The 19,675-nt window shown below is 35.4% G+C and overlaps 2 protein-coding genes across 2 annotated transcripts; both read left to right on the top strand.

Moving 5' to 3' along the window:
* The first annotated feature begins 789 nt into the window (after positions 1–789).
* Positions 790–2,864, top strand: csdc2a (cold shock domain containing C2, RNA binding a). Its single transcript, XM_083555607.1, has 3 exons — positions 790–1,061; positions 1,211–1,333; positions 1,529–2,864. The coding sequence occupies exons 1-3, from the start codon at positions 883–885 to the stop codon at positions 1,689–1,691; spliced, it is 465 nt and encodes a 154-aa protein (XP_083411733.1). The 5' UTR covers positions 790–882; the 3' UTR covers positions 1,692–2,864.
* A 1,214-nt stretch (positions 2,865–4,078) lies between these two features.
* On the top strand, positions 4,079–18,898 carry gucy2cb (guanylate cyclase 2Cb). The gene is made up of 28 exons (XM_083555587.1): positions 4,079–5,635; positions 6,525–7,285; positions 7,908–8,020; positions 8,097–8,164; positions 8,853–9,068; positions 9,250–9,368; positions 9,470–9,569; positions 9,699–9,798; positions 10,011–10,143; positions 10,254–10,336; positions 10,534–10,654; positions 10,875–10,959; positions 11,078–11,180; positions 12,242–12,304; positions 12,394–12,465; positions 13,311–13,415; positions 13,514–13,600; positions 13,685–13,817; positions 13,893–14,030; positions 14,242–14,330; positions 14,477–14,568; positions 14,933–15,088; positions 15,258–15,450; positions 15,556–15,730; positions 17,648–17,746; positions 17,960–18,054; positions 18,156–18,232; positions 18,347–18,898. Exons 2-28 carry the CDS (start codon positions 7,087–7,089, stop codon positions 18,543–18,545), a joined length of 3,213 nt encoding a protein of 1,070 aa, XP_083411713.1. The 5' UTR covers positions 4,079–5,635; positions 6,525–7,086; the 3' UTR covers positions 18,546–18,898.
* Positions 18,899–19,675: the final 777 nt, after the last annotated feature.

Genomic DNA, 19,675 nt, shown 5'->3' with positions numbered 1-19,675 from the left:
CACTTCATTACTGAGAGCTCTCTGTTGCAGCATCATGATGCTGTTGGTCCAGATTTTGTTACACATTTACTGTCTACATATTAACATTACAGAAATATTTTGGTTTCAGAGCATGTTTTGTAGGCTACATGTTTTCACCACAAGGTTTCTCTGTGTAAAAAAATGCACCAGTTAGATAGTAACTTAGTTGGCAATTTGGAAACAGTCTTTTATGATTTTACTCATGTCGAAAGACCAACAGATCACACGTGTGCTTTCTCTATTTTAGAAAATGATAAACCACCACTGGTCATTTGTTGACCCATCTCAGTTTTTTTGCTTTAATAAAAAATGACAAATGATTGATATTTGGGTGGTGGGCCATTATCCCTGATGCTGGATGATGATAATCGATGTCAGTGATTGAATCGTGCAATCTATTTTTGTTAAAAATGTTAAATACCTTAGTATCATGGCAGGGATAAAAATCTCCTGCTAACAGTCCTGTGCATTGCCTATAGAAACATTATGCATAATAAATGTTAGCTATAAGCTGTACATACATACCTTCAAGGTGTACAAAGAAGGTGTTGTGGTGCTGGTCCCTTACAATTGATCAACAATATTCAAAGAGGCTGAGTAATTATGTATAACAGGAGCTGAGTCAGTACATATATCATGCACCTGGTTAAATGAGCATGAAGCATGAGCATGAGGTGTTCTGAACTTTCTAAAAAGTATTTGCCATAACTGCTGAATTGCTCACATTGTAGCTAATGCCAGATTGTTATCCTGAATCCTTGTTTAGACTAATTTCTACATATCAACAGCGCTGAATCTACACCACCTTGCTATTCTCCAGCCATTAAAGCCTGCAGGTTCAGAGGGCTCAGACTCCTCTGAATGATGACTGATTCAGATACATCATCCTCATCTGATCCCCTGCTGCACAAACCCCATGCTCCCCTCCCACTTTCTTTCCCTTTTCTGAGAGGTGGAAGTCATGTCTGGGAGAGGAAACCGCCACAAGCTGGAGAGCCACCTAGTCCACTTCCCACCAAGCGCAATCGCTCCTACTCTGCGTAAGTTAGAGCAAAATGACACATACTAAAGAGGTTGAATAAAACTTGTTTGCTGGAGCAGTTTCGACTTTGCCATATCTAAATGTGTGACAATTGTTTTTGCTAGACTTTTCCTAGACTTTTCTCAATCATTGTCTCTGTCTTGTCAGTACTGTGAGGTCCAGATCTGGACCAGTTTTCAAGGGAGTCTGCAAAAATTTCTCTAGATCCCAAGGACATGGTTTCATCCGTCCTACTCATGGAGGAGAGGACATATTCGTTCACATTTCAGAGTGAGTACACTGTCAGAGTAAATTATCATGATACTTTATCATATTATTTTCTTTTTTAATTGTGCTTCAGTAGACTTTAGAATAATGCATAATTTTAATTTCATGAAATATGAGTTACAAAATTTGGTGGGGCACTCTTTATGCAATGTTTACCATCTGAATAATACAGAATAATATGTGCTTGTTCTTTATCAGCATTGAGGGTGAATATGTACCAGTTGAGGGGGATGAAGTAACCTACAAAGTGTGCCCTGTCCCACCGAAGAATCTGAAGTTCCAGGCTGTAGAAGTGGTAATCACTAACCAGACACCAGGAACAAAGCATGAGACATGGTCTGGACAAGTCATCAGCTCATAGCTAAGACATTTAAGTTTTCTAGAATGAAAAACAGAAGTTTGGGCAGGACGATTTCTGACACGAAGAAGGAAAATACAATGGTACAAAATAGATGAAGGCTTTAAATATATATATTTGCCAACTTAAACTTGAAATCGTGTTATATGTAGGTATGGTTATGGTTGAATTGCGGGATGCGTAACTTCTGGGTCTTTAGCTTGACAAGTAATATCTGCGCTCAATTATTGAAAAGTGGTCCAACTAACTGGAGTCAAAAGTTAGTTTGTCAGGACTGAGCTTTTAAGATCTGGTTAGCACTGACTCTCTGTGTCTGTATGTCCGCATTTATTTATTTATTTATTTATTTTTATGGGTGAAGTGGATTTTATTCTATTGGTGCATTGTAATTACATATTACAGACAAAAATGCATTTGTGTCTTATTAATAAACAGTGTTACTTATATTCTTAATAATTATTAACACATTATAACAATTGTGAAATTTCCGCAAAAAAACAAAAATAATTTCCTTACCTCACAGTTGGGATGGACAAAGAACTGAGAAATTATACTTAAGTGACAATATAGTTAATGTGTCAATCTTAATCAAATAAAAATTTAAGTTTTCTGCCAAAAATGTAATCAAGTAAAAATCAAAATGTTGCCTAGCCTAGGGATTGGTGTGTGCAACTCCAGGTTCCACACTGCATTAAATTATTCATGTTCAGACACACGTAGTTATCTATAGCTGTAGTTAAATGAGAAGGATGAGGTTTATGTGGTATTTTAAAGCTCTACATGAAAATTTAAGGAAATTAAGCATTTGTTTTTAAATTGTAATTGAGTAAGGGTAAAAGTATTAAACAATTAAGTATAAATACAGCACAATAATAATGCATAATAATTATACAATTACCGGTACTCAAATATTGTCTACCCCTGCTCAAAATAGAAAATTTTTTCATGAACAATGGATGCTCACACCTTTAATTTCTCTGATAATGAACTGTTTATTTGTGAAAAGCTGTTTAATGATGTTTCATTGTCGCCTTTTCTGTAACAAACGGTTCCTATTTAAAGAACATCAAAAACCAAGTACTTAATTAAATACACCAGTCAAAGTCACTTCTTTCACACCTTCAATTAAACTGTTTTATTTTATTGTCTACAATGTAATAAATATGGTTGTCTGAATTTGCAGTTGTCTGACCAATACGTGATCATTCATATACACTGAATATTTAACTGTTGATATACTGAAACTCTGGGTGAAATTTGCTGAAGGTCATTTGAAACTTAATGCACAACTCTGTTGTCAGCAAAACCATAATGCGGATAATTAGGTTGTGTTGCCTTTCAATGATAATTTGGGAAGTTTAATTTGAAAATGTAGTTGATCTTACAGACTTTGCTTGGATTTAGACAGTTCCTCTTAATTTCCATTTCCTAATGACTTTTTTTTTAAAGTAAAAATTTCAAGCTGTTTATTGGAGGTGCTTTGATATCTTTTATAACCTCATGCTTTCAGGTTGTTAGCAGAAACTTTAAAAAGTTGGGGGGAAAAAATCTGTAACGTCTTAAAGAACCAATTTAGACCTGACAAGGTTGCCTTAATAAATTCATGTCACTGAAATCCCTTAGGCAGTTCCTCTAGGACAGATGTGTGCCAAATCATGTCCAATCAACTGAATTTGCCATAGGTGGCCTCCAAGTATAGAAACGTCTCAAAGATTACTGACAGAAATGGATGCACCTGAGCTTAATTTCATGTCATAGCAAATTATCTAAATACCTACATATTTCAGTTTTCTGTTTTAATAAATTTGCAAAGCTAGCACAAATTTGTTTTTGCTTTGTCATAATGGCGTTTAAATGGATTTTAATTTTAATTTTAAAATGAATTTAGCAAAATGTAAAAAACGAAGGCATGTTTGTATACTTTTCGAATGCAATTGTAGAAGAAAGAACTGGTATCAAGAACATTAACAAAATGGTAAGGAAAAGGTGTAGTAATAAATGTAAAAATGGCATTATAACATAATCAGGAAATGAGAATGTTATCATTGACATTATGCAATATGACTATAACTATATGTCATTGAAACTCCCAGGTATATTTTAAAATAAGTTTTATTTTAAAATATATAAAAATTATAAATAGAAAAATGTATAGAAAAGGTATTACACATTAATATCATAACAAAGCCAGAATTAAAGATGGTAGTAAGCACACTAAAAATAACAGCAGCAGCTCTTTAGCTTTACCTCCTTCCCTCAATATAATATGCCTGTATTCTTTTTTTAGACTGTACTAGATAAGAAGGTAGGGCACATTGAATCTGTTATGTCCCAGAAAAGGTTTGTGGAGTCCAGAATTGAATGTTGGAAATGAATAGATAAGAAGGGGCAGTACGTTTTTTTTTTTTGTTGTTTGTTTTTAAATGAACACTGTAAAATATATTGCATTTTCTTAATTTTCTTATAAAGTAAACTCAACTGAAGAAAATTAAGAACGTGTGCCTGTAGGTGACACTGAATCTTTATTGTACTACAACATTTTTTTGTAGTTACTGTATTTTAATATTTATGTTATTTATTAATTAAATACTTTGTATACAGCTGTATATGTAAACAGCAAGTCACATATGGTTTTATGATAGTTCATGTAATCAGCAATTCGGTGTCACATCGACCTTTGCACTTTCAGCTTCACTGTCTTCATATTTAACTGCTATATATTTTACTGCTATATATTTTACTGCTAAATTTTCAACATGACGTATATTAACAATATATAAAAAAAAGGTTTATAAGAGGCAGTAATTAAGGGCATGTCGGATGGATCACATTTAAACCAACAAAGTCCACAAAAATTGACATTTATTAACATTTTTATTAACAAAATACAAGAAATGAAAACGTCACATTGTGCATGAGAATCAAAATAAGTGGGATCAAATGTGTATTTTGGTAAATGATTCATTCAGACAAGCATGCTGTTTTCTATTTTTATTTTGTGTGGTCTTTGCCTTCTAAAGAACTGCACCAAACTAAAAGTTATGTTTACCTCAGAACTGCCAGGCTGGGTTGCAGCCACTGTCAAATATATTACGCCAGCCCACACAGGCTGTCAATATGTATATCAATATGCCACCTCAGTATTCTAAAATATTAAAATGCTTATTACATTTTTCAATATTGATACAGCATCTATAAACAAATGTAAAATAATGTTTTAGTTAATTGTTTTTACATTATCCTACTTCACAAAACAGCCGGAATGTTTAGGATATCTTGGAACTGTTCTTGCATTTAGAAGGACAGTTTGCTCTACAAATGCAAGGCAAATACTAATTATAAAAAAAAAAATTACAAACATCAATCCAGATTAACTAATCCAGATGAACTAATCCAGATGAACTAACCAAGCACTGATTATTATTGATAATCAACTTCAAGTGGTTAAAAAATGTCCTGGTAATGCAAAAACTAAAACTAAAATAGGGAATTAAAAATTCATGAAAGTGGGTATTTATACATTAGCGAACAGATAGAAAAGTTTGTTACATATTGCTTAGTGCTTCACACACACACACACACACACACACACACACACACACACACACACACACACACACACACACACACACACACACACACACACTGCATGCAAGTGAGATACAGAGAAAACAATCTGTGCTTTGTATATCAGATTCAAATATTGTGTGTGTGTGTGTGTGTGTGTGTGTGTGTGTGTGTGTGTGTGTGTGTGTGTGTGTAAGTGTGTGTAAGTGTGTGTAAGTGTGTGTATTTGAGACTGAACCACAAGTTGTGCTGCAACATGAAAACAATCTCAAAATCCACTCAACATAACCCAAATTTAAATGGAATCTACACATGCATGTGCCTAAACAGAGTTTTTAATTCAAGCCAGATAGCTTTTGACTAAGGATCTGACATATACAGTGAGGAAAATAAGTATTTATTTACGTTTAGTGGAATTATGACCCAAAAGTTCTATTTTGGTCTCATCTGACCACATGACTTTCTCCCATAACTCCTCTGGATCATCCAAATCCTCATTGGCAAACTTAAGACGTGCCTGGACATGTGCTGGTTTAAGCAGGGGAACCTTCCGTGCCATGCATGATTTCAAACCATGACGTCTTAGTGTATTACCAACAGTAACCTTGGAAACGGTGGTCCCAGCTGTTTTCAGGTCATTGACCAGCTCCTCCCGTGTAGTTCTGGGCTGTTATCTCACCTTCCTTAGATTCATTGAGACCCCACGAAGTGAGATCTTGCATGGAGCCCCAGTCCGAGAGAGTTTGACAGTCATGTTTAGCTTCTTCCATTTTCTAATGATTGCTCCTACAGTGGACCTTTTTTCACCAAGCTGCTTGGCAATTTCCCCGTAGCCCTTTCCAGCCTTGTGGAGGTGTACAATTTTGTCTCTAGTGTCTTTGGACAGCTCTTTGGTCTTGGCCATGTTAGTAGTTGGATTCTTACTGATTGTATGGGGTGGACAGGTGTCTTTATGCAGCTAACGACCTCAAACAGGTGCATCTAATTTAGGATAATAAATGTAGTGGAGGTGGACATTTTAAAGGCAGACTAACAGGTCTTTGAGGGTCAGAATTCTAGCTGATAGACAGGTGTTCAAATACTTATTTGCAGCTGTATCATACAAATAAATAGTTTAAAAATCATATATATTTATATATATTTGTTTAGATTATGACTCTCACAGTGGACATGCACCTACGATGACAATTTCAGACCCCTCCATTATTTCTAAGTGGGAGAACTTGCAAAATAGCAGGGTGTTCAAATACTTATTTTCCTTACTGTAAGCTGTCTCTGTATTTACTGACATAACTAGATGGAGATGGGAACAGGTTTGCATGTACAGTATAAATAAAGAGCATTTCTCTTATCTGAGTAGGTCTCAATTCAGACACAGAGCTTGTTTGCTGTATTAACATATGGTTTATAACCTTCTTCCCTGTTCTGTAGTTGATTAACGAGCAGGTGTCTCAGAGAGAGAGAGAAAACAACTCGCTTTGACTCAACATTTTACGTCGTGTTTTTTCCGCTCATTTAATTTTTTTCCTCTTGTAGTCCTTGGTCTTTAGCCAACCAGACTTAGAGTGTCTTTAAAATTACCATTAGGTTGTTGATGTTTTTTGATGTTTTTTTTTATTTACATTTTTTTGCATTTGAAACAATTCAACTGCTTCACATGCTTTGTTTAGCCTCTTCAGCTGCTTTTAGATTTAGGTTCTAAGCATATATCGAACAAATGTACCACTAATTTACATAATTGGCAACTTTTTGTGAGAGAAGTCACTTTTTTTTGTCTTTCATTTTTTTTTTTTTTTTTTTTTTTACACTTTTGTACAGCTGGTAATGAATAATGAGTCGCTGGATTTTTGTGTATCTTTTGTGGACTTTTTTAAATGGAAATAACTTGGTAAACCAGACTTGTCTAGACAGTATGTACCTGATTAACGTAGTGTTGCTGCAGGACGGCGTTTCCCCCTGGAGTATGAACTTCGTCCAGCCAGCAGTGATGAAAGCAATTGAATCTGACGCTGTAATCAACTACAACAATGGTATTATTAATCTTTTTTGTAGACAATTATGTTAGATATTCTACACATTTTTTTATGTGTACAAATACACAGTCAGCTGTCTGTATATTTTCCTGTGTGGAGCTTATATAGGCCTCTAGTCATTGTAGAACCATGCAAAACATATACTGAGATAATCATGAAAATGTAGCTGTGATTATGATTTGGCTTAAAAACCCTTTCAAGTAAAGTGAGCATGTCACAAAGCTGGAAAGTACACTACTTTACTTAGTTTGCTGGAACTGCTACCCTGGTGATAAAAATGCTGTATGGATACAAACATGAACAGTATCTGCATTTACTTAACTTTTTGTACATGTCAAATGAGTTCAAGGTTAAACAATTTAATAAAACTTTGACAATTTTATATTGTCCAATTTACAAATTGGTTAAAACAAGTTGAGGACCGTCCTGTCCTTTAAAAAAAGGATCACTGCAAAGTTTTTCCTACTGATCACATTTATTTTGTGATGACACCTTTTCTACCTTTGGTAGAAAGAAGCTTTGAATAAACTCATGCATTTTTAAATAAAACAAAATTGTACTATTAAGTCCATGTTTTCTTACAAATTTTCAATAATTTCTGTGATGCTGTGTTTTTAAGATGTGACTCGCAACCTGACTGCCACCTACAATGGGTTTCAAACTGTTTATTACCGACACAAAGGCTGTAGCAGCAGCACCTGTGGTGGAGTAGAGATCCTGATAGACCTTCAGGTGAGAGTTCAGATCATATTAACTTTGAGACAAGGTTACCACGCTGTTTACAGTGGAAAATCTAAATCTTTTTTAGACCTCAGGAATGGTTGGCTGTGCTCTGCTGGGACCATCCTGTACCTATGCAACCTTCCAACTGGTGGAGTGAGTTAGACTGAGATTCCAAACTTTGAGCCATATTCATATTTGTTGACTTTAATCCAGAAGTTTTGTCAATATGTATGTGTATTTAAATTTTGGTTGTGCACCTATTTGAGTGAATCTTTTAGATTATGCAATCACTGCATGTATATGACTATGAAGTTGCCAGATTTTCCAAAATGGTTTTAATTGTGTGAAAAAAATTAAAATATAAAATGCAGGCTAGAGAGATTGGCTTTTCCATCTTTGCCACGTTACTATAATTTGTAATTGGATGTAACATAAAAGCAAGAGATCAAATGAAAAACAGGATAAGCTGGTAGCATTAATTTTGTTGTGTCTTTAGGTGTTAATTTAATTTTAAATTAACATTATTAATAAATAATTAATCTTATGTTTAAAAAGTCCCCAAGACACCAATGTTTTATTGTGAGGAAAAAAATATTTTTATGTACTTTAAAGGGACAAAGGATATTTATAATATTTATATATTTAATATAGGCCTTAAATGGCATTCCATAGATTTTAGTAGGAGTATTTACAAAACAGTAACTCTTGTTCAATCAAAAAAAGTTCAATTTCAGCATGAATTATTGTGTTGTTTAAGTTATATTAAGATCTACTACAATTTACATATCCTTTCTCCTTATTAAAAATATTTGCCTTGTATATGTTACCTGGGTTTTGTCAGTGTTGATGTTGGTCTAGAACTCAGTATGCCCATCATCTCAGCTGGGAGCTTTGGCCTGTCCTGTGACTACAAGGCTAACTTGACACGTCTACTGCCTCCAGCTCGCAAGGTTTCCGATTTCTTTATCAACTTCTGGAGCTTTGCTGATAATATTAAGCCTCAGTGGAATAGGACATACATCTATAAAAAACCTAATAACACTGAGGATTGCTTTTGGTGAGTTGCCTGATATGTTTTCTGCATCAAATTAGCTAGACCATGAAAGTAGCTTTAGTTCAGTTCAGGTTGATTTAAAAAAAATTTCAGTTATTTGTACTTTAACAGTGAATGTATCAGCTTATCATGCGACAAAAGGTGCTTGAGTGTTATTGATATAATACTTTTTTCTTTTGGCTAGGTACATAAATGCCTTAGAGGTTGACTCAGGCAACTTTGCGTCCAAAGTTAAGACAAGAGTGGTGCTCCGAAATGAACAAGACTTTAGTAATGCATTAAAAAATAATAAAGAGAGTAACTGTAAGGACAAATTTCATGTTTTTGTTTCCTTATTTTCTTGACTTCTTTTTTAAACAGGCAATTGTTTATCTATCATTAACAAGTGACTGTTTAATTCACAGTGTTTATTTTATGTGGAACTCCTGATGACATTGTGGAACTGAAGAATAGCTCTCTGGAAGCTGATGCACAAATTGCCTTCATTCTCATCGATCTGTACAAGTCAGTCATCCACCAATCACTGCTGTTTTACTTTTTTAAGTCTTGTTTATTTTTTGGGTCATAATCATTGATACTGTGCTCAAGGAGAGCAACATAAGAAATTACAAGTTTCCATGTATCTCTTTTTAGTGACAAATATTACCTTGAACCCTCCATTGACTCTATGAAGAATGTCTTGGTCCTGACAATGCCCAATTCTCGGAATTACACCGTAATCTCTAACAACACGGTCAGGGATGTTTTTATTCTATTTTTATTTAATTATCATTAAATTTTTTATGCTTTTCAGATTCAACTCATTCTTTAATTTATTACCACGTATTGTACTTTATAAAGTAATTACACACTTTCGGCAGTTTATATTCCACAAAGCTTTCATTATATGGATTTTATACATATTATTGTGTGTTTCTTCATGTCTATGCCTCTGTCTTGCTGTAGATGAATGATTATATTGCCGCATATCATGATGCGGTGCTGCTGTTCGGGCAGGTGATGAGGCAAATTTGGCGAACTTCTGCCTTGGATGTTGACAGCGTCAACATTAACTATTTCAGAAATGTGTCGTTCAAAGGTTAACATCATTGAGACTTAAAATCTTGTTGACTTCCCCATTTTTTTCTCAGTTAGTAACCACATAATGTAAAACAAACCTGTGTGAATGTTGTATGTTTCTGATCACAGGTATTGCTGGAAATTATAGATTAGATGAGTATGGGGATAGAGATGTGGTGTTTTCACTGATGTACACCGACACAAACAATGAGGTAAGCAATCATTTATTTTTTTACCTACTTTAATATAATACAAATGATTTATTTGCAAGGGAGCTTGTGAAAATGTGGAAATTACTAATAATCTACTACTGTAATACTGGTTGCGAGTACACTTACCTTAGTAACTGGTTGCAATCAGTTTGTGTTATCAGACATAAAAGTTTTAAGTTCCGCTTTTTACGCTACAGTACAAAGTTCTGTATGAGTTTGACACCAGCCTTAATAAAACAACACTGGTCGACATCAATCCTTCATTCATCTGGCCTCAACAGCAACTTCCTGATGATCGGCCACATGATGATAACACAGGTGCTATTGGCTTTTCTGATTAATTTGCTTTTCCTGTTTGCAGTCTGACACTTGCCATGATATTCAGTCCTGTAAAATTGATGCATTTATCATGCATATAGTGGTAACACAAAAAATATTTTTTCACTTTAACTAAGCTTAAACAGCAAAATTGCATGATTATTACCATTATTTTGCAGATACTTTGAAAATGATCTCTAACTTAATTATTTATGTTCAGGTCTGAAGGTGCAGAATATCATTATCATAACAATAGTCTCCCTGGCATTGGTAGTGATAGGCACAATTGCATTTGTCTTTTATTGGTAAGAACATCAGAGCTCCTCCGTGCTGTCACATTTTTTATTATTTTCTTATTATTTCCACTTAGTGTTTTAATTGTGTTCAAAGAACATAAAAAAGATATGCTTTCTGATTTCCCAGGCAGAACAGGTCATACCGCCAAAAACAGAAGCGATGGTCACATATCCCTGTAGAGCTCATTACCCCAGTGAAGTCTAGTGAGAGAAATATGGTGTCTCTAAAGGTAATGTTTGTAACATATGCAGGCATGTGGGCAATGACTAGCAACGTATTTAAAGCTTTAGTTTCACTTGCTTTGCTTTAGTTATGTGGATATTGCAAAGGACGCTAGTCTGTTTAAAAAATATATAAAAAAGACATCAGTGTGGACATGATTTGTTCCAGAGTAATTAGGGTTTGTTTTTTTAGGGTTTGGCTTTTCAAACGTGTTTTTTGTAGTGTTTTTTTTTCTTTCAAAATTAACATTGCTAGGTACCTTATTAGTATGGCGCATTTGTTTACACACACACACACACACACACACACACACACACACACACACACACACACACATTATATTGCCAAAAGTTTCGGGTCACCTGACCTTTCCTGCTATATGTGGTTCTTTTTCAAACTGTTACCACAAAGCTGGAGGCACTCAATTGTACAGGGTGTCTTCCACTTTAACTTGGAAACCCAAACCTGTTCCAGCATGGAACACAATGCCCCTGTGCACTTCTTGAAGATTTACTCAAGTGAGCTTCTTAAAGATTACTTGCTTTGGAAAGGAAGATCTTGAGTGGCGTGCTATAGAGCTCTAATCTCATCCCTACCTTTGGAATGAATTGGAACACTGACTGCACCCCAGTCCTCCTTACCTACATCAGTACCTGCCTTTCATAACACACTTGTGGCTGATGAACACAAATATCCATAAGCACACTCCAAAATCTAGTGGAACATCTTTCCAGAAGATGTTAAAATGAATTTATATATATATATATATATATATATATATATATATATATATATATATATATATATATATATATATATATATATATATACAAACACACACACACACACACACACACACACACACACACACACACACACACACACACCATGTTTGTTTGTTTGTATGTTTATTTTTTATTTTTTTTGGTTTTGCTATGTTTATATAGCTTTATCATATAATCCACTGATTCCAGTGGTTTGTTTTACCATATCTAATAAAAAAAAAGTACTTTTTTCATGTATAATGATTACACCATTATTAATTATACACTTCATCTGGTTAACCAGATTGATGAGGATGCCTGGAAAGATACAAGTCAGAAGATTCGTCGGGCTCGCTATGATAAAAAGGTCTATTGTCCTTCTTCTGTTGCTTCTTACAACTTCCATGTTCAGATAAATCACTTTATATCAACATAACTGCATGTTTGTTGTTCTAGATTGTACTCCTTAAAGAACTGAAGCACTCTGATGGCTACTTCAGTGAAAGACAGAGAATAGCACTTAATGCAGTAAGCAATTTATTTATTTTATCTCTTTGTGATGCGTGGGACTCACTTACCAAAATTTGTGAATACGCCTAGCCTAAATATATTCAGTGTCCATTTTTCCACAACACATTTCATATCACCATTCATTTCTCATTGGGAAAACTTTGATTTACAAAAAAACAAAATTTACAAGTTAACTGTTCCTTACACCAGTCTGAAAGAGTGTAGAAACTGTTTTAATGACATTAAGTTTAATATTGTCCAAATGTATTCTTTAGGAGTTTAGTAGGAGTACAACATTTGGCTGCAATTTGCTTTAGAGTCTTTTTGACCCTAAAACCAATGGGAAGTTTTAAGCAACTTATTCAAGACCTCAGAAAGAAGACTGTGGGCCTCCACAAGTCTGGTTACTTTTTACAGCCAATTTCCTTAGATTCCATGAACATCTGTACAAAATAAGAAAATAGAGAAAACATTTGAATGAGGAGACCTTAAATCCCAGAGCCTGAATATTTGTATTAACTCCTGTGTAAATGTTGCAAAAACTCCTATTCAAGCGTCATATAAATAAGCCAGACTGAAGTTTGGAGTTGATCGTGAAATTTTTAGAGGAGTGTTCTCTAAATGGAACTGTTTGGCCATAATTATCAGCACTATGTATAAAGGAAAAATTATTTTATTTAATTAACACTATGCCAACTAAGATGCAACTAAGGTGTAGTATGATGGTAGCAGCATCATAATGTGAAAATGTGTATAATAATGCAAAATGTAAAAATCTTCAATATAGGTCTATGTAAAAAAAAAAAAATTTTATCAAATGTTTTTTAAATAGGAGATAATGTATCTTTTTTTTCTTTTTTCAGCTATTACAAATAGATTATTACAACCTAATAAAATTTTATGGTACAGTGAAGATTGATCATGAGGTTCTTGGAGTATTTGAGTATGGAGAGAGAGGATCTCTAAGGGTGTGTAGAGCAACACAAATCACATGATCTCAAAGTTTAACAAATTTTAATACAGAATTGCATGTATTTCATGTCTATGTATGTCTATATTTTTTCAGTATGTTCTTAATGATAGGATTTCATACCCAGAGGAGACCTTTATGGACTGGGAGTTCAAGATTTCTGTCATGTATGATATTGCAAAGGTATGATAGCATTTACTTATTGTTTCAGTTGCTATTTTTTGGATGTTTTGAGTAGCATTACCTCTTTAATATTTCATCATGCAGGGCATGTCCTATCTTCACTCAAGTCACATTGAAGTTCATGGCCATCTGAAGTCCACCAATTGTGTCATTGATAATCGTATGGTAGTGAAAATCACTGGCTTTGGTTTTAATACTATACTCAGTCCAGATAGAGGTAAGGGTTTCTCAGTTGCTGCATTTACATTGACTATAATTATATTTCTTCCTTAACTAGATTTTTTTTGCATAGATCTGTGGACTGCTCCAGAGCACTTACGAAAAGAAGGTATTTCTCAGAAGGGAGATGTTTATAGTTTTGCCATAATTGCACAGGAAATCATGCTGAGAAATTGCACATTCTACACCAAGGCCTGTTCAGACCAAGCTGGTGAGACTTTATAAACTGCACCTCAGTCATACATACTGACCCCTGCTGGAGAATGATCTGTTTTATCTGCTGTTTAGATGTGTCCATATACTCTTTAGTTTGAGTGAGATTAAAGTAAATAAATACAATGTTACATAAAAATGTGTGTTAACAAATTCTTAAATATTATTATATATTTACTATATATACAATAATCTTTATCTTTGAACAGAAAAGTTGGACCGTGTGCAGTACCCCCGAATGCAGAGATTTTTTAGGCCTGACCTAAATTTTGAAACTGCAAGTGAAAAAGAATTGGAGGTGTGCGTGTGTGCATGTGTGTGTGGGTGCATGTGTGTGTGCATCTTATACTAATGTGGTAGTATAATATGTTTTTTGATAAATAGCAGTGCACAAAAAATAGACCTAATTGTATTGTGTCTTCTCTACATAATCCATGGTTTCAGGTGTACTTGATTATCAAATCCTGTTGGGATGAAGACCCTGAGAAAAGACCAGATTTCAAAAAGATTGAAAGTACATTGGGAAAGATTGTCAGGTAACAATTATTCTGTCTGGTGAAACAAACTTTAGTTAATACAAATATGAGGACAGGACACAGAATATTATGCAATACCGAAGGTAGTGAACACTTAAAACAGTACACACTACAGTACTAAAAGTAAAGAAGTGCCCATAGTGCAAAAATGCATTATAATAAATTAGAACTATTTCAATCTGTAATGGTGATAAAAAAATAGAAGTTGAGGTAGAGGTTTTATAGCTTACATTACTGTATACCCAGGTATTGCATATTCCAGTCCTGACTGTATAGTGATAGAAAGAAACAGGTCATTATTAAGCTCAACTGTGATTACTATAGAGGATTGTCATTTTACAAAACATGTTTTTAAAATTTGTAGCCTTCACAACCAGGCCAATGAGAGTTACATGGGTAATCTTATTCGGCGGCTACAGATGTATTCCCGTAACCTGGAGCACCTGGTGGAGGAGCGGACAGCACTTTACAAGGCAGAAAGAGATAGAGCAGACAATCTTAACTTTATGCTGCTTCCAGGGTAAGGTCCAAATCTGTAGAGCTTGATTATTCCCAGAGAGCACATTCAAAACAGAAAGTTTTTCTGTTTCAGTGTTTTATGTGTGCTTGTTGCTGTGTAAACACACAAACTGTGTTAAATAAATTGAAAAAAACACTTATTTTAAATAGAAATCTTGTGTATATTCTAGCCCAGTGGTACACTCTCTGAAGCAGACAGGCATTGTGGAGCCTGAGCTGTTTGATGAGGTCACAATCTACTTTAGTGACATTGTGGGTTTCACCACCCTTTGCCACTACAGCACACCCATGGAGGTGGTGGATATGCTCAATGACATTTACAAAAACTTTGATAGCATCCTTGACCATCATGATGTCTACAAGGTGCCTCTGCAGACAAATTTACATGACATTTAAACAACATTTTTGCACAATTCATTTGTGCTTCACTGAATATCATACATTACTTCTTTGCTTTTTTTGATTTAGGTGGAGACAATTGGTGATGCGTATATGGTGGTGTCAGGTTTGCCACGCCGAAATGGAGACAGACATGCAAAGGATATTTGCCATATGGCACTGGACATCCTTTCCTTCGTGGGCTCTTTTGAGTTGCGCCATTTGCCGGGCTTGCCTGTATGGATCCGTATAGGGGTGCACTCAGGTATTGACCAGACATAATAAATACATACACCAAAATAGTGTAAACAGTGGTATATAAGATAAATTGAATACACTGAGCATGCATGAATGATTAGGTGTAGCTTTTACAGCTTTCTGCTATCAATTTCATATGGTACAGAAATATGCAAGTACAATCAACCTGCGATAATTCGCGGTTCAGAACTCGCGGGTCGGAAAATCCACAGGTTCTCATTTAGAACCTAACTAACAGCAAGTTGCGGAGTATCTTAAAATAGCGGGATTTTGCAGCAGAACTGAATGTGTTGAGGAATGTTGGGAATAACATTTGAAACTATGTTTTCACTAACAAATTTCATAAAAATGTGTAAAACACATTATTGTATTAAAGTGACATAATGTATAGATGAATTTAATAAGGTACTATAGGGGCTGCGGCGGTACATCCAAAATTTGTGTATTTATATATCAAGGCTGTAAGACCCGATGAGAGTCAGAGAGGTGGATCAGCCCGCAGCGTTGCAAATGTCTTGGCGAGAAACCCCACAGGAAAAGGCGTTAAAGGTCGCCACACTCTGGGTCGAATGAGCTCTGACCATGAAAGGAGCTGGGAGACCAGAGGACTCATAAGAAGAAAAGATGACCCTTCTTATACAGACCGTAGCAGACAAACAGCTGGTCCAACTTCCTCCACAGGGCCGTGCAAGCACTAGACACACCCAATTAAGCTTCTCTTGGTCGGGTGCTCGAATTGGAGAATGGATAGAATGCCTGGAGCAAGGCTGGTTGTGGGGCAACAGAGGGCACCTTGGGAACATACCCCAGCCTGGGGTAGAGAAAGGCAAGGGACTGAAGGTCCTCAACTCTCTTTAGAGACGAGATAGCCAGTAGAAAAACAGTATTGACTGCAAGAAATCTTAAGGGCACCTCATCCAAAGGCTCAAAGGGAGCCTTGGACAGGGCCTCAAGAACTACGGCCAGATCCTACGAAGGTCGCACATGAGGCCTCAGCCTCTGAGTACGGAAACGTGTCACAAACGGGTTTTCCCGTTAGCATGATATGCCGCAATAGCAGACACGTAAATCTGTAGTGGAAGGAGACAAACCTTTTGGCAGCACTGGGCCAACGGGGCAGTTAACTGGATCTAACTGATTTCAAACCATATTGTGAACAGAGGTCATTTCACAGTTTACAACCTTTCATGGAGAGAGCTCTGTACTGAAGAATGCTCTCTACAACTCAGCTGTGAGACCAGAGGCTAAAAGCTGTGTCCCCTCAAGGGCCACAACCTAAATCACTGTTTCGCCCTGTCGGTAGCAGGGCCAGAACCGCGAGGAATGCTAGTGAGAGCGACCTTCTCGAAGAGCACTCTCCAGGAGTGGAGCATACACGTAGACATGCGCACATAATGCGGGCAATCAGCTCCCTTGAGAGCTGACTGAGCATGCTCTGCTCCCAAACAAGTGACACACAGGCTTTGCATATCCCCCCGTGATAAAACAGGGGCAAGGAGAGACACACAGCCTGAAAGATTGCTTGCTTTTTATTTTTTCCATTTTTTCCATTTTACCTTCTTACCAGTACTTACCTTACCGAAGGAAACATAGACACACACAGAGTGCTTCTTTAACAACAGAAGATAGCGCTGTCTCCACTGCATGTGCATTTATAGCTTCCTGCCCTTCCATTGGACAGATTGATTACACACGTAGTTCAGAGCATGGTCACGCAGAAACATTCACAAAGCGTTGTTGATGCAGCTTGAGTTCCTGAAGGGAAACTTGATTGGCCTGACCTCAACCCGATAGAACACCTTTGGGATCAATTAGAAAAGACTGCGATTCAGGCCTTCTCGTCCAGCATCAGTGTCTGACCATACAAATGCGCTTCTGGAAGAAATCCTTTAATTAAATTAAATGTTTATTTTTGCATGTCAAGGCCCCTGTGCTGCAGGTGTCGTGGGACTTAAGATGCCCAGATACTGTCTGTTTGGAGACACAGTGAACACTGCCTCGCGCATGGAGTCCACAGGATTACGTAAGTATCACCAGTAAACAATAACTAAATGTATTATTTACTTTCTATATTATATTAAACTTTTCTGTGTTTATTAAGCTCCAGTGCTCACTTATTTGTATCACTTATTTGTATCAGTTCCATACATACATTTCTAGTATTTCAATTGCCGTGTTAAAAAATTGTCTGACAGATTGATTATACATTACTATTTATTGTCCATACATGACATAGCCTTAAAAATCCATGTGAGTCAGTCGACAATCAACATTATCGAGCGGGCTGACTGCAAGTTTAAATATATGAAACGAGGAGAGACATATTTGAAGGTATGTCTATTTTTTTTTTAATGTGCATCACATCTATCAATGTATGTCTCGTGCACCATTTTGTTATCAATTACACCACATTAATCTGGTGTCATCATTAGGGAAAAGGCAAAGAAACAACTTATTGGTTAACAGGAGTTACTGGACAAAATTACAACCTGCCTACACCCCCAACAGCGTAAGTAAAAAAATAAAAAAATAAAAATAAAACTCTTTAAAATGAAACTTTAACTAGTTGTTCCGTTATAAGTATGGTTAATCTTTATTTTTATATTCATTCTTTCACTGGTAGTGAAAACTTCCAGCGTCTGCAGCAAGACCTGGCAGTTATGATAAAGAGTTGTCTGGTGCAGCGGTCTCCAAGTCTTGAGAAGAGGGAAACACTTTCAGCCAGCCAGAGGAAGCTCAGAGGTTACTCAGAGCTGACCAATTCTGAGCAGCCTGAGTACTTTCACCTGGCTACTGTAGACAACCTTAGTACATACTTGTAACCTGAGAAATGTTTGTCTTATGTTCATTGCCGAATACTGTAAATTATCTATACTCTATCAATTACTATTGATTTGCATTTTTATGTAGTATATTTATAAAGGCTTTTAAAATATATTTTTATACATTTCTTAGTGTGTAGTATGTGCCTATTTTTGTGACATTTAAATATTTGCTGTTCTGTGTCTTTTTGCTGCAACCCATTTTAAAGTAAGGAAGTTGTTCATTTTTCATGAATACTGTTCATTACAAGTTCATTTTTTATCAAGCCACATAACACCGCTATCAATAAGAAAAACAAGTGCAAAGCAAAGTTTGTACATAATAATAAAAAACACATTTCTTGAATATAAAATTTTCTTCTCGTACATTAATTCATTGACTAATGTGATTGATTTCTGTGCTTAAGCAAATGTTCCTGAAAAATGCTTTGATCAAAACAAATATTTATAAACTATATATATATATATATATATATATATATATATATATATATATATATATATATATATATATATATATATATATATATATATATATATAAAATAAAATATTTTTTATTATATACATTTTCCCAAAAAAGAAATTGCTAGCAATCATTAGCTAATACTTTTTAGATGAAAACAAGACAAATGAAAGGAAACCTATTGTTTTGCTATGATATGATGTGTTGACATTCAGCTGATATGGTTCATGTTTACTTGTTTTTTTAGTATCACTAAATATCAATAAAGGTTTTTGATTTCTGAACATCTTTGTCCTGTGATAAAACATTTGTATCCTGAGATTGTAGTGGTCTTTACCACAAAAAACACCATATGACAGTTTGTGGCCACCTCACCATTGCTCCCAAATGCATGATAATTCTATTCCATTTAATAACTACATTCCCTGTGCAGTCACAAAGAGCTTCAGAGATATTAGAAGAAGGAGGAGGCTAACGTGCAGTCTGCACTCCAATTTATCCCAAAGGTGTTTAGTAGGGTTGAGGTCAGAGTTCTGTGTATACCAGTCAAGTTCTTTCATGCCAATCTTGGCCAATCATCATTGCAATAAACAGCCATCAAATAGGAAGACGTGATCTCTGTGATTTTGACTGTGGCATGATTGTCTGTGCTAGATAATGGAGTTT

This window comes from Silurus aristotelis (genome assembly GCF_946808225.1).
Source record: "Silurus aristotelis genome assembly, chromosome: 12".
Taxonomy (NCBI): Eukaryota; Metazoa; Chordata; class Actinopteri; order Siluriformes; family Siluridae; genus Silurus; species Silurus aristotelis.
Note: the sequence above shows the minus strand (reverse complement) of the source record. Positions and strands in the feature narration are given on the sequence as shown.

What these genes read in the sequence shown, in the direction of transcription:
- csdc2a (XM_083555607.1), top strand. Translation starts at nt 883, where the DNA reads ATGATGACTGATTCAGATACATCATCCTCATCTGATCCCCTGCTGCAC. An exon ending in CGCAATCGCTCCTACTCTGC is followed by an intron (nt 1,062 to 1,210) that starts GTAAGTTAGAGC and finishes CTGTCTTGTCAG; the next exon opens with TACTGTGAGGTCCAGATCTG. An exon ending in ATATTCGTTCACATTTCAGA is followed by an intron (nt 1,334 to 1,528) that starts GTGAGTACACTG and finishes GTTCTTTATCAG; the next exon opens with CATTGAGGGTGAATATGTAC.
- gucy2cb (XM_083555587.1), top strand. Translation starts at nt 7,087, where the DNA reads ATGAGTCGCTGGATTTTTGTGTATCTTTTGTGGACTTTTTTAAATGGA. An exon ending in TGTAATCAACTACAACAATG is followed by an intron (nt 7,286 to 7,907) that starts GTATTATTAATC and finishes TGTGTTTTTAAG; the next exon opens with ATGTGACTCGCAACCTGACT. An exon ending in GAGAGAGAGGATCTCTAAGG is followed by an intron (nt 13,416 to 13,513) that starts GTGTGTAGAGCA and finishes ATATTTTTTCAG; the next exon opens with TATGTTCTTAATGATAGGAT.